At 42.0% G+C, this 13,554-nt stretch overlaps 1 protein-coding gene across 5 annotated transcripts in view; it reads right to left on the reverse strand.

Moving 5' to 3' along the window:
- Nucleotides 1-13,554, reverse strand: part of LOC126260117 (neurexin-1a) — a 2,420,624-nt gene that overhangs the window by 932,228 nt on the left and 1,474,842 nt on the right. For all 5 annotated transcript variants that reach the window (XM_049957356.1, XM_049957358.1, XM_049957357.1 and 2 more), the window contains exon 6: nucleotides 4,952-4,978. In XM_049957356.1, the coding sequence (XP_049813313.1) occupies nucleotides 4,952-4,978 (27 nt within the window). The remainder of the gene's footprint in view (nucleotides 1-4,951; nucleotides 4,979-13,554) is intronic.

The raw sequence follows: 13,554 nt of genomic DNA on the forward strand, positions 1-13,554 counted from the left end.
GCGCGGCTCAGGTAGCTGTAGAGGACAAAAACTGTAGGGAAAGACGGAAACTGTATTAGTTTCAGCAAATAATTGAGGACGCAGGTTGCAGGTGCTACTGTGAGATGAGGAGTTTGGCTCAAGAGAGGAATTCGTGGCGGCCGGAAGGCTGATGACGAAGAGAGACACTGGGGCGTTCTAATACTGCAGGGTAAATTTAAGAGGGCCGTGTTTCTTGGACGAAGGAATATACATAGCATGTTGGAGCACCACAAAACTTATTTGTCTTTGCACGTAAAAGCGAAACAGCAAATGTAGTTTACAACAATACGCCTCGAATGAAATGATTAACTACACATTTTTAAAACAAATGCCAAAAAGGACCAAACGAAGGTAGTCTTTTTCAGTTGTCTGTAAATAATGATGTCCTTAAAATCACGTTGCCACCGACAACCATTGCTACCCACACCTATCGTTTCCTTCACGTTCTCGGATGCAATGGGGGTTCTCGTACGCGAATTGTTAACGACTGTGGACGTTAAATACTATTTCCTTAGTAAAGAGGACGAAGTACGAAATATTGAATACGCAGCCAAAAAAAAAAATTTCCTCGCCTCGGGTAATCTCGTAAGGGCTAAAGACATGCGCGCTGCAGCTCGTGCCACCTTCACGTATTCCTGCACTCCACGGACACGATGCCTAATAAGTGGCACACGTTGTCGTCAGTCCAGGAGAGCCATTACAGTCTTATACTTTGAAATCTTGCATCTCTTGTACACGTTGCTCTGATACTGGTTGCAGAAAGCTGCGTACGTCTGAATCAAATTCCCGGAAGCAGTGCGGGCTGCGGCTAACTCGTTTGTTTGCAGTGGAGAACAATGACCAGAGTCTAACGCAGCGGCTGCCGCAGCAAACATCTTGGAACGGCACACGGACTGCTCTTCGCCACAGACCTCATCCAGATTAACGGCGCCTGCAGGGCTCGGACGGGAACGAAAGTGACAGGACTGAGAGCCTAATCTGCCACGCGTCTGGACAAACACGGCACGCTCGGCGTCCGCCGGCAGTGGGCCGGGCCGCCCCGCCGCGCCTGCGTTGTGTGACAGACAGCGGCGGTAGGGGCGGGCAGGCAGGCAGGCAGGCAGGCAGGCAGGCAGGCAGGCAGGCCCCTAGGCGGAAACTTTCTGTGTTTCTTTCTCTTTATTTTCAGTTGTTACTTTGCGTAAACCCACAAATATACGAAAGTAAATATCAATATTTTGTATTTATTAATATTTTCCGAAAAGGCGTGTAAAAGAAAGGCAAAGGAGAATTGGGGGTTGCAAATGAAAGCTTCGTATTTTAAATTCACATACCTTCATTATTTTGCAATTAATTATTAACACTGCTGGAGTGAAAGTCATGGCAAAAACAGTGGAAGCAGTAATATTGTCGGTACCTCGTACACATTATGAACGCCGCGTTTTAACAATTACACGGCTGTTTTAAACTGTATATAGAAAAGATGTCTTGTTTTACATTCGTAACAGTCTCTCTATTATCGCACAGTTTGGAAGCAAACTATGCACAATTCACGATATCGCCAAGTACTAGCGACGATAGCTTGTGATGTACAACAGAATGTATTTCGATGCAGTCTTCTCAGGGAACGATTTCTTTTCCCCTTTCGATAAGAGCAGTCTCGAATCTTCTTGATTTATGTCATGACAAAAGCACACATTGCAGTCCTGCACTATCGGAGTGTATTTGACGGAAACCACTTCAATGCTGCACGTCGACTATCCTGCAACTTTCAACATCTCGTCGTATAATTCTGGACTTTTTTGGCCGAACGAGTCACCTAACAGCAGAGATCAGTTCTGTTGCGCGTAGGGCCTCGTCACACCAGTCTAAAAATTTCTACACATTGTACATAAGACAGGCCACCTCAATAACTCAGCCACTTTTAGTGACAGAAGCAAGTCTTTCAAACAAAAGCTGCTTACCTGAAGGCGGACGTAATATCCTGTTCAGGCAGGGGAGATATAGTACTCAGCTTTTGTTTTAAATGGATTTGGATGTTATATTATTTACCTTTTAACAATGGGTTTCAAGACATGTACAGTTGATCACATTGTACAGTTATTCTGTTACATCAGATGATAATGTTGACCTTCACAAGTTCATTTGCAAACGTACATTACGAGCCATACATACTCTAAAACCATTGCACGTGGAAAATACAGCGCGCTGAATGTTATCCGAGGCGGTAGAATAAGCTCCTGTAGTACGATCTTTGACGTCTTTGCGTTTGCAATTTCATTGTAAACTTGTTGTTTCAATGTATCACAGAAATACAAGTCCAGAGGCCTTGGGTCTGGCGAATGAGCGGGCCATTTTGTATTGCCGCACCGACCGATGCAACGATCTTCAGAGCTGTTGTTCAGGATTTGAATAATTCTGACATCAAAATGACCTCGCTCCACTTAAGTTACCATTAATAAAATAGGGACCAATAATTGGGTTATTTGGATGGCTGCACCGTACGTTGAGTGAGTCAGCTCTTTGCTTGTCGACTTACCCTCAGCCACTGTGCGGTTTCAGAGGACCAGTAGTGCGTGTTGCGAAAATTAACGTGCCAATAGTTTCTAAATGACTCTTCAACTGTGAGTTACTTGGTCGAGAACGTGGAGGAGAATTGTATCCTTCGGCGAAAGATATGCCGTGGAGCTCCTGAGGAAGTGATTCGTGGTAATGCTGAATCTTTTTGGTTCGCAGAATTAGCATAACACTTCGTTGACTGATTCGGCCCTTGCAGTCGAGCTGTCTTGTACTAACATGTGGCCTGTGCGCTACAAAAAAATGGCTCTGAGTACTATGCGACTTAACTTCTGAGGACATCAGTCACCTACAACTTAGAACTACTTAAACCTAACTAACCTAAGGACATCACACACATCCATGCCCGAGACAGGATTCGAACCTGCGACCGTAGCGGTCGCGCGGTTCCAGACTGTAGCGCCTAGAACCGCTCGGCCACAACGGCCGGCAGAGATGGTATAAGATTGTCATAAGTTTCTCAGATGAGGACATTCCTGTATTTTCCCGTTCACTCGTCCACCACTTTTTGAATCCTCGATCCAAAACTGCCTTTCTTGGAAATTTATTTGCAGTCGCAATTTTTCCGTCGCTTTTCTTTTAAATGGCTTTCATCAAAATAGAAATATTTCGGTTATTTGCAATGTAAGTGAATGAAAAAATAAAAAGAAACAGAAAAGCTTCCTCACAGGGCCTCGGTCCCACACCCCTCAGGTTACCGTCCGGTACACTTCCCGCCGCCTTGTAACTACCCAGACACAGGTGGCTCGCGCCTCGTCCAACTCCAGCCCAGGACGCTATTTCTTCTAAGCGCTCCCACTTCCGGCGAAGCCCTGCATTTCCTGTGAACGTAGGCCAAGCAGGCGCAGGCAGACGCCACACCCCCGTAGCCTCGTCACACACCGGTCTGTGGCCGCGGCTGCCGGTCTGTGGCCGCGGTGCTTTCCCGACCTGCGGTCGTTCGTGAAAATTTCGCTCGCTTCCCCTATCCTGCCGTGCCGTGATTGTGAGCTGCCTCTTCTCCAACCTGTACATCGCAGGCAACAGATTTACGTCGTCTGTCTCGATGGATTGCTTGTACTTGGTTTTGCAGAGTACGTTGCATAACGAAATTCTTTTGAGCTCTATTATTGATAAAAATCAGATGCGGAATATTCTGGAGAACACGCAGCCTATGATAAACAGTCATTCACTTCCCACCCATGGTAGACATCGGCCGACTGATCTCGAGTAAAATGCACGAACCACACATTATTTCAAACTGCCGAAGGTACATAATGAACTACATCTGTAAGACGGCTCAGTGACAGTTCCCCGTAGGTATTGCTCGTGTGATGAATCTCTGAGAACCAGACACTCACCTACAATACCAAGCCACCCGTTTATCTAGAATAACTGACGCTGGTGCTAGCTCGAATTGATACTAACAGGATTTGCGTTATCTCACAGGTGTGTACTGTGTAAGCATGCAATTGTGTCTTCAAAATATGCCTCCATCTGCAGACGACATAAGACATATTAGCACTTCCCTCGAACCTGAGCTACGTCACTATTTACGACAGAAGATTAGGTGTACAGTGGACTCATTTCGAGAGTTTCATTACTCCCTCTCACACAATTTTTACGCCTCGACAAGGTGTACCTCCACACACGAAACATCTTCAGGTTGCTACTCATTTTCTTCAGCTTCCACTATCTCTAGAATCCGACAGTATCGCTTTATCAAGAACATAAAGGCAAACTCTCCTTTGCACCGTTATGACAAGGTAATCGTGCAAATAGAGTCCAAGTGCCTCACAGGCACGTACTCCTCAATTGACAACTTATAATCAAAACGACGCCAGGAAAAATAAGCCAGTATTGGTAACGTGACTACACTATCACCGTGAGAAATAATCACACACCGTATATCACACAACATTTCACAGTTGCGCAATAACATTTACTGTTGTACGAAATACAACGGTACTCAGTGTGAGCTCCGACTTGGATTGAGTCTGGGGATAATTAGGCACTGGTATATCGACAAGGTGACTCTCCAGGATTTGCAGTTGGCTGTGACAAGGTGTAGGCTAGTCGCATTTGCCGCCGCCATCGGTCGCGGCGACGACACGTTTGCATGCTGCCACGCCACGCGGGTGTCACACGTGACTGGTGCAGCCAGCAGCCGCCCTGGAGAAGCATTATGGGGCTTCCAGAATGGTATCTGGAGCCAAACTGGAGAAGTGTATTTTCAACATATCCACAATCTCCGTCAGGTGAACCGCTATCGTACCCACTGCAATGTACTGTAGTTAGTTGTATCTTTTACACACATATATGTCAGTGTATGACAACCTCACTACGAATCTAAGCATTCGCCATTACGCTAAGGAAAATTAATGTGCGTACTCACCCTGCAGAAGCTAGTGCCTGAAGAAATCTGTGAACAAAGACAAAATTACATTTTTCATCATGTTTTCCTTCCCACAATTGAAAAAAAAAAAGTTCAAATGTGTGTGAAATCTTATGGGACTTAACTGCTAAGGTCATCAGTCCCTAAGCTTACACACTACTTAACCTAAATTATCCTAAGGACAAACACACACACCCATGCCCGAGGGAGGACTCGAACGTCCGCCGGGACCAGCCGCACAGCCCATGACTGCAGCCCCGAGACCGCTCGGCTAATCCCGCGCGGCCACAATTGAAAAATCGGTAACACTGCATATTATTACTACAGCAGCGTATTCGAGACACAGTGAGGAAAGTGATGAAGTGCAAGTGACAATGATCAAATCCGCTGTCGTTATATACAAATTATTCTGTTCAGTGAACACATGATAAATTAATTTTACAAACAATTTTATCTCAGAAAATAACTTAACTGCTTTCATTTTTGCACTATCTGCATACAAAGACTACTATGAGATGCCAGCTCCTGGTGTGGCGGAGTAAGCTACAGAAGATCTTTTCGAACCCTCTGGGAGGGAAGAGGGTGAAGAGTTTCTGCAAAGGGCTAGCCTGGAAAAGAGTGTGAGTGAGCGAGTGTCAGCCTTGTGCAACACATTTACTTATCCGTAGTGGAACCAGTGCTCTTGGAGCGAGTGTCGGCGTGTCTTCCCTGTAAGCACATCCAAGCTCTTTTCCTCTCTAACACCCGACCTGCCTTCCTGTCACACTTCTCGTCCCTTTGTACTCCTATTTGATTTCCATTGCTTCATCCCAGCTCACTCTGTTATTCCAAGCTCTTCTCCAGATTTCTGTCCTACTGTACTACCGCTATATGTCACTGTTATATGTCATTAGTCACACTCAAACTAATGAGAAAATTGCTTAATACAACGTTAATAACACATTTTTATGATTTACCATTTGCTCAGTGCTATAATAATAATAATAATAATAATAATAATAATAGTATTTATTTACTTAACCAGACTTAACGTCTGAGAAAGTAAAGAAATAGTAATAACAATAGAAAAGAAGCCACTAACGCCTTAGAGAAGTTACACGAAAGTGCACAAAAACTGGCCTGCAAATCTCGTATGAGAAAACCCAGTACATAGAAAGAGTACCACAAGACAAATTGCCTATTGTGACAACCCATGGGAAAATCGTACAACTACCACATTTTAAGTACATGGGGGAAATCATCCAGCCATCAGGGATCAACCTAAAGGCCAATGAGGAAAGAATAAAAAAACTACAGAAAGCATATAAACTCACGTGGAACTATTATAACAAAAAGTCCATATCCATTAACGCAAAATTGAGGCACTACAACAATGTCGTACTTCCGGAGGCACTGTATGAATCTGAAACAACAGAAATAGGTGGGCAAACTAAAATCAAAGAAATAGAGAAAGAAGAAAGGAAAATTCATAGGAAAATTTTTGACCCGATACAAGAGCAAGGAATCTGGAAGAAGAGACCAACATCAGAATTATATAAATACACAGACAAGATTACGGATACAATAAGGAAAAGAAGAATGCAGTTCTACGGACACATCCACAGGATGAATGAAAACAGAATTTCAAAGCGAATTCTTAAAGTCACCAACTCAGGCAGGGGAAAAACAAAATGGATAAAAGAAGTTGAAGAGGACCTCAGACAAGCACACATAACAGTAAACGATGCAGAAAATAGAACTGAATTCAGGAACATCATAAAAAAAAATTTGACACCACAGCACAGAAGAGATCAGGATGCAAATGGACAACGGAGCGAAAGAAACAACACAGTGAACACATGAAGAAAATTTGGGCTCACAAAAAACATAAACAATCATCATAAAGGAATTCAAGCTCAAACGCTCTCTTTAAACGGGAATAATCGAAAATAATAATAATAATAATAAAATGCTATATATTTCATACAATAATAATAATAATAATAACAATGGAGTGCTATATATTTCATTATTTATGAATTTATTTCATCCGGCAAGAATAGGGCAAACCGGCTATTTCTTAGATCTAAATAGGCATCCTTTATGTGTTTACATTTCAGTACGAACAGTACATGACTAGCACATAATAACAATAACAATAATAATACATACAGCCTTTCCAGGTGAAATAAATACATAAATAATTAAATACAGGATAAGAGCAAACGTTGTTGAGGAGCGAAATTTCGTAAATTTAGGCAACTAGTACACCTGCAGCTTCCATTTCCAAGTTCCACTGTGCGTCATTTTAGTTACGACAAATGGTGCAGGACAACATTTGTAAATTGGTTCGTCGCTATGAGGAACTCAAGTGCAGAGTGAAACAATTATGTACCTTTTTAATGTAATACGCTTTTATGACGAGCTAAAAAGTGCAAAATAGTTTCTCCAATCCGCAAGAGATCCATAACACTGCACACACAGTACTGACAATTTGTGCTCGTGTATTTTTAACAGCTAGGACAGTGACAAAATGCCATTTCGCTACAGTCGTGGGTTCTTCGGCCAAGGTTCATTTGATGATTTATCGCTAGCAGCAGTTGCTGGCATGATCAAAGCTTCACTCTCCAGTGCTGATGGTGGACTGGAATCGAGCTCGCGGCCATGTCCAAGGGCTTTTCCGTAGTCATCAGTATTTGGGCAAGGCGGATACTACCCCAAAGTACCGTCATCCAAGATGGCGGGGAAGATGTCATCCAAGATGGTGGCCTTGACGTCATGCAAGATGGCAGCTTTTGGCGGGAGTGCCACGCCCCCTCCCTCACCTCCAGAAAATTTGCGAGAAGTTCAAATTCCAGCAGGATAATGCATCACACCGAGGTTATCTCTACTAACGTGAGAAAATCAGAAGACAATGAGTAACTCTTCCTAGGAACTTGCCCCAAGTATGAATTTTGGCAGTAAGGAAAGGTTAATTCGCAATTCTCTACTAAGCTAAGAAAATGGTGTGAAAGAAAGGACATTTGGACTACCTCCACTAACGTAAGTCACCCGACTGCCACCTCCTCCTAGGAACTGGCGAAAAGTTTGAATTTTTGTGGTAAAGAAAGGTCACTTGGAGTTTCTCTACCAACCTAAGAAAACTGTGGGAAACTAAGCTCACCTCCACTAACATAAGACCCCCGGCCACCACCTCTTCCTAGGGGTTGGTGGGAAAAGGACTCAGCCTGTACTGGGCTGGTGGAGGGAGGAAGGAGTGTACTTTATTTGTTTCGGAACAATTTGTTTAGGGATGGAGTATATTTATCACAGTGATACAGAACACACACTCTGACGTGCTACATAGCTTATAGACCTGAAAACTACTCATACATAACTGATGTGTTACACACGTGCTTGCTAATTGTAAACTGTCAAAATAAGGCATTTCACAGCCTACAGACATACAAACCAGTCGTAAATATTGCAATACATTTACAGTCAGAGAGCCAAACAACTCGTAAATTGTCAAAATAATAATCTGTCTAAAAGACTCTGCAAACATGCATGCTAATCATCAACAGTCGAAATCATGCACCAGTCTTTATTTAAACAATTAGAGGGAGCACCACCATCCAGTGTGTTCACCATGAGGTCTGCACTCAAACTGACCTAGTACACAGTACTGCCACCAAAGAGTGCTCAAATCCATCCCGTGACAGAATATGAGATGGTGGTCTGGAGGGGTAAAATGGCACGAAAATGACACATTCTGCGCTGAGGTTGGGGAGAGTGGGGAAGGAGTGTACTCTATTTATTTTGGAACAATTAATTAATTGTTATTTAGGGATGGAGTATATTTTTCACACTGATGCAAAACACTCGCCCTGATGCGCTTGGTGTCACAATACACAGTCTGCATACCTGTAAAGTACGTCTAAATAACACTCTCAAACATGGAAACGTAATTTTCCGAAATAATTTCAGTACAGTTATATTTAGATTAAAGTTCAGTCTTGATCACGTTATGTCTGTTTTAATGAGTAACCGGTTTCGGTTTTTTCTATAAAACCATCATCAGACCTGTGAATAAATTTTAAGAAATACTAGATACCAATCTTTAAATGAATGAAAAAGTCTAATGATGTCAGAATTTTTAACAAAATAAAATAAAATTAGTTATACACATTTTATTTTGTTAAAAATTCTGACATCATTAGACTTTTTCATTCATTTAAAGATTGGTATCTAGTATTTCTTAAAATTTATTCACAGGTCTGATGATGGTTTTATAGAAAAAACCGAAACCGGTTACTCATGAAAACAGACATAACTTGATCAAGACTGAACTTTAATCTAAATATAACAATTAATTGATCACTGTATTCCAAAAATGTTTACCAAAATTTCAGTACAGACCTACAAACTGTTCCTAAATAATGCAGTACAAAGATGTGCAGACACGAAATCAGCGCATAAATTATCCAAATACTGCATAGCCAACCTACAGGCCTGTCGCAAAATAGTGCAACAGACATGCAATCAAGCTTGCAAGCACAGCATCCCGCCACCCCCTCACCAGTAGAGGGCACAGGAGGTTAGCAACAGCCCCCGTGAAGTGACGCAACCGTCAGATGTCAAACAACACACAGACGCCCATTAGGGTCCCGCACACATGAGCTGGCGGCATCAATTTCATACTTGACACTGAGAAATTCCTATCGAAATACGTGTTCACCTAGACACCGATGCTGACGTAACCGGGCGGGATCACAGACCGTCCAGGGACGCGACGCCACAGCCACAAGCTGCCACCAGACGCAGATGAAAGTTGCCTCTATTTTCGAGTATACAGTCGCTGTTATACTGATGTCACAGAACTCCAAGGAGCGCTAAAGCAGACCCCATATGCGAGATGCCTCTGTGCAGCACGTGTCTTTACTGTTGATAACAGAGCAGCACAGGGTGCATTGTTCCTAGTGTGACATGAGACACGCCCCTAACCCTGCTTAACCACCCAGTGTGACATGCGCAATGCCATAAAGTGCATGTGTGTACCTATAAATCTTCACAAGTGCATCTAACAATGTTCTCAATCTTATAGTGCTCTCACATGACTATGTAATAAATAAGAACCAAGTGGGTCTCACTGAAATTGTATAGTGTCCCAGAAATACTTAACGCCCGCTTTCTTGTTGTCCCAGCTTGTGTCTTGCCCTAACAGGACGTGTTTACGAAAATAACGCAGAATATCGTCGAATGCAGTCTTCCTCGCGGACCTGACATGGTACCCAGTCCATCACGTTTTATCCTTCCTGCTTTCTACAAACGCAAACGTTCCCAAGGCTATGTAGAGGCTCCTGTATCCCAGTACAATGGATGTAAATGAATCGAGCATTATGATTGGCTCTTATCGAATTTACCTGCCTAATTACTGATGCTGCCAGTATCGAAGCACCATCCACCTGTTCTTTCTTTCTGCAGACAGGACTTTCAGCAGTGAAATTATTTTCCACAGATCGCTAAATTGCTTTGCAAAGTCGTCTACAGATTATCAAATATATACGAGACTCACAAGAATGTTGGGAGCCAGGAACATATTTACCAATGTAACTACAATTAAATATTACGATTGCTGCTACAGTCTGACACCGATCAATGTACAGGCACTGTCACCTCATGACGATTGTGCTTCTGGAACGAATCTCAGTATCTATAGCGAAACATTCCACACAAAAAATCTCTCTCATACCATCACGGTTATCGATGTGGTGAATCTATACGTCCATCATGATAGGACACACTGTCATCTTCTCTAGTCATGCCACTACAGAAATCATAGTAACTTTACAATGCAGAGTATAGACGTTTTACACAACATAAGCCACATTAACTTTACAATACAATACATACAAAGTCAGTGCAGTTATCTTTTATATCCACACAGCACCCAAAAAAACTATGTTCTTCCTACACTAACACCAGCTGTATGTCATGACGCTCGTCAGTCCTAAAGAAGCACCATCAGCCTTTTCTTTCTTTCTACAGACATGACATTCAGCGGAAGTAAACTATTTTACACTGATCACTATATTGCATCGACAACTAAAATTCACAAAGTGCCATACATATAGTGAATTATGGAAAGACCCTTACTCAATTACACTGCTCCCCCACTGAGGACAGGAGCTTGAATATTAGAGCATGAAACAAATCTCCAACCCAGCAATATATCACCACACACCATGTCATGTAGTAAACATACAATCCATATCCTCCACCATACCAAATCAACCCTTTCATATCAGAGCACCCTCAGTGGACTCAAGTCGCTCTCAGAACTGTTCTACAAATTCGGGATCATATCCCATCGGCACAAACACGTTTCTGTTTCTGCTCCAAACCTGCTTTCTTGCCTACTCGCTTTTCTACACACATCTCCAGACTCGGGGATTACACGAACACACAGATTTTTGCATGGTTCACCATAATATTATACCTTTTTCGTGGTACTTCTCGACATCAAGCACTAAGGAGCATGCAATCGATCGCTAGCGCAACATAAGTCCCAAGATATAGACTGGAAATTATTTCTCTAAAACCCCAAACTATAGCAAGGTGCAGTGTGCTGTAAACCACTGAGTAACTAGAAACAAATGAATGTCGGGGATGTAACAGATTCCAAATCATCCCTATAATTTACAAGCCAACTAAGTACTTTCCCATGTCTAGAGAACAGGCAAACGTGTCTCCCACTTGATTGATGCACACACCACAATCGATCTTCTCTCATCTAAATAAAAGTGCGGAATGTGCAGAATCAGTGAACCAAACAGTTTACATAAATTATTTCGGTAAATTAGGTGTTGTTTGCCTGACTAGAGAGTGTTATTTAGAAATATTTTACAGGTCTGCAGATTATGAATTGCGACCCCAAGCACATCAGGGCGGGTGTTTTGCATCAGTGTGATAAGTATTATCCACCACTAAATAAAATGTTCCAAAACAAATAGAGTAAACTCCTTCCTCACTCTCCCCAGCAGCTCAGCGCAAGCTGAGTCTTTTTCACGCCATTTTACCCCTCCAGACCACAATCTCGGATTACATCTCAGGATAGATGTGAGCACCCTCTGGTGGCAGTACTGTGTACTAGGTCAGTTGGAGTCTACATCTTGTGATGGAGACACTGCCTGCAAAATAAAGATTTATGTACAGCACAGGCAGAGTTTTTTTCCCGCCATTTCACCCCACCATCTTGGATTATGTCATGAAACGGGCGATAGTGCTCTCTGGTGGTGGTACTGTGTACTAGATCAGTTGGAATGCGGACCTCATGGTGAACACACTGGATGGTGGTGTTGCCTCTAATTGTTTAGATAAAGACTGGTGCATGATTTTGACAGTTGACAATTAGAAAATATGTTTGCAGATTCTTTTGATGGTTTTTTATTTTGACAATTTACGAGTTGTTTGGCTCTCTGGACGTAAATGTATTGCAATATTTAGGAGTGGTTTGCATGTCTGTAGGCTGTGCCACGCGTTATCTTGACAGTTTACAATTAGCAAGCACAAGTGTAGTGCATTATACATAAGTTATGTAGGAGTACTTTGGAGGTCTGTATGCTGTGTGGCATGTCAGAGCATGTGTTCTGTATCACTGTGATAAATATATGCCATCCCTAAATAAATTGTTTCAAAACTAATAATGTACACTCCTTCCTCTCTACACAAGCCCAGTACAAATTGAGTCCTTTTCCCACAAACCCTAGGAAGAGGTGGCAGCCCGGTGACTTAGGTTATTGAAGGTAAGCTTCATTTCCTGCAATTTTCTTAGGTTGGTAGAGAAACCCCAAGTGACCTTTCTTTACCATCAAAATTCAAACTTGGCACCGGTTCCTAGGAGGAGGTGGCTGTCAGGTGACTTAGGTTAGTGGAGGTAGTCCAAATGTCCTTTCTTTAGTGAGATTTTTTAGCTTAGTACACCTGAATTGTCCTTTCTTTAACGCCAAAATTCAAACTTGGGGCCAGTTCCTAGGAAGAGGTGGCAGTCGGATGACTTAGGTTAGTGGAGGTAGCCCAAAAGACCTATCTTCTTGCGATTTTCTTAGGTTAGTAAACTTGGTGTGATGCATTAACCTGTTGGAAGTTTTTCTCCTTTCTTGTTGAAGCCATTGTCATGTCTGTTTATTTCTATAGCTTCTCTGCATTAGCCAATGTAGCCTTTCTTCAAAATTTCATTCACCTGCTTTTCAGTTTAAATTAAACATGACTCACTTTAACAATAACAACATACAGACACTAACCCTACATGAAATAGTGAATAATATATAACAGCTTGCTTTGTCATAAATTATTTTCAACTAGCTATAACTAAAAAAGAATCAGAAATCAGTTAATATACGATGTTGTAATATTTATTTATGTACATCCATCCCATATTATATACTTTGATTCCAACATATATAATAATACATACATAATATCACTGCAATAACATATTATAATAAACTGGGTGTGTTATTTCTTTACCTTAAATTTAGTCAGTTCTCTTTTAACAGAAATAGGAAGTAATGGAACATTAGTAATTTGTAAATTCCTACTGTCGAAATGTCTCTGAAAGTCTTTAGCATTGTTATGATTACCAT

The sequence above is a fragment of the Schistocerca nitens genome, chromosome 5 (assembly GCF_023898315.1).
Source record: "Schistocerca nitens isolate TAMUIC-IGC-003100 chromosome 5, iqSchNite1.1, whole genome shotgun sequence".
Lineage (NCBI taxonomy): Eukaryota > Metazoa > Arthropoda > Insecta > Orthoptera > Acrididae > Schistocerca > Schistocerca nitens.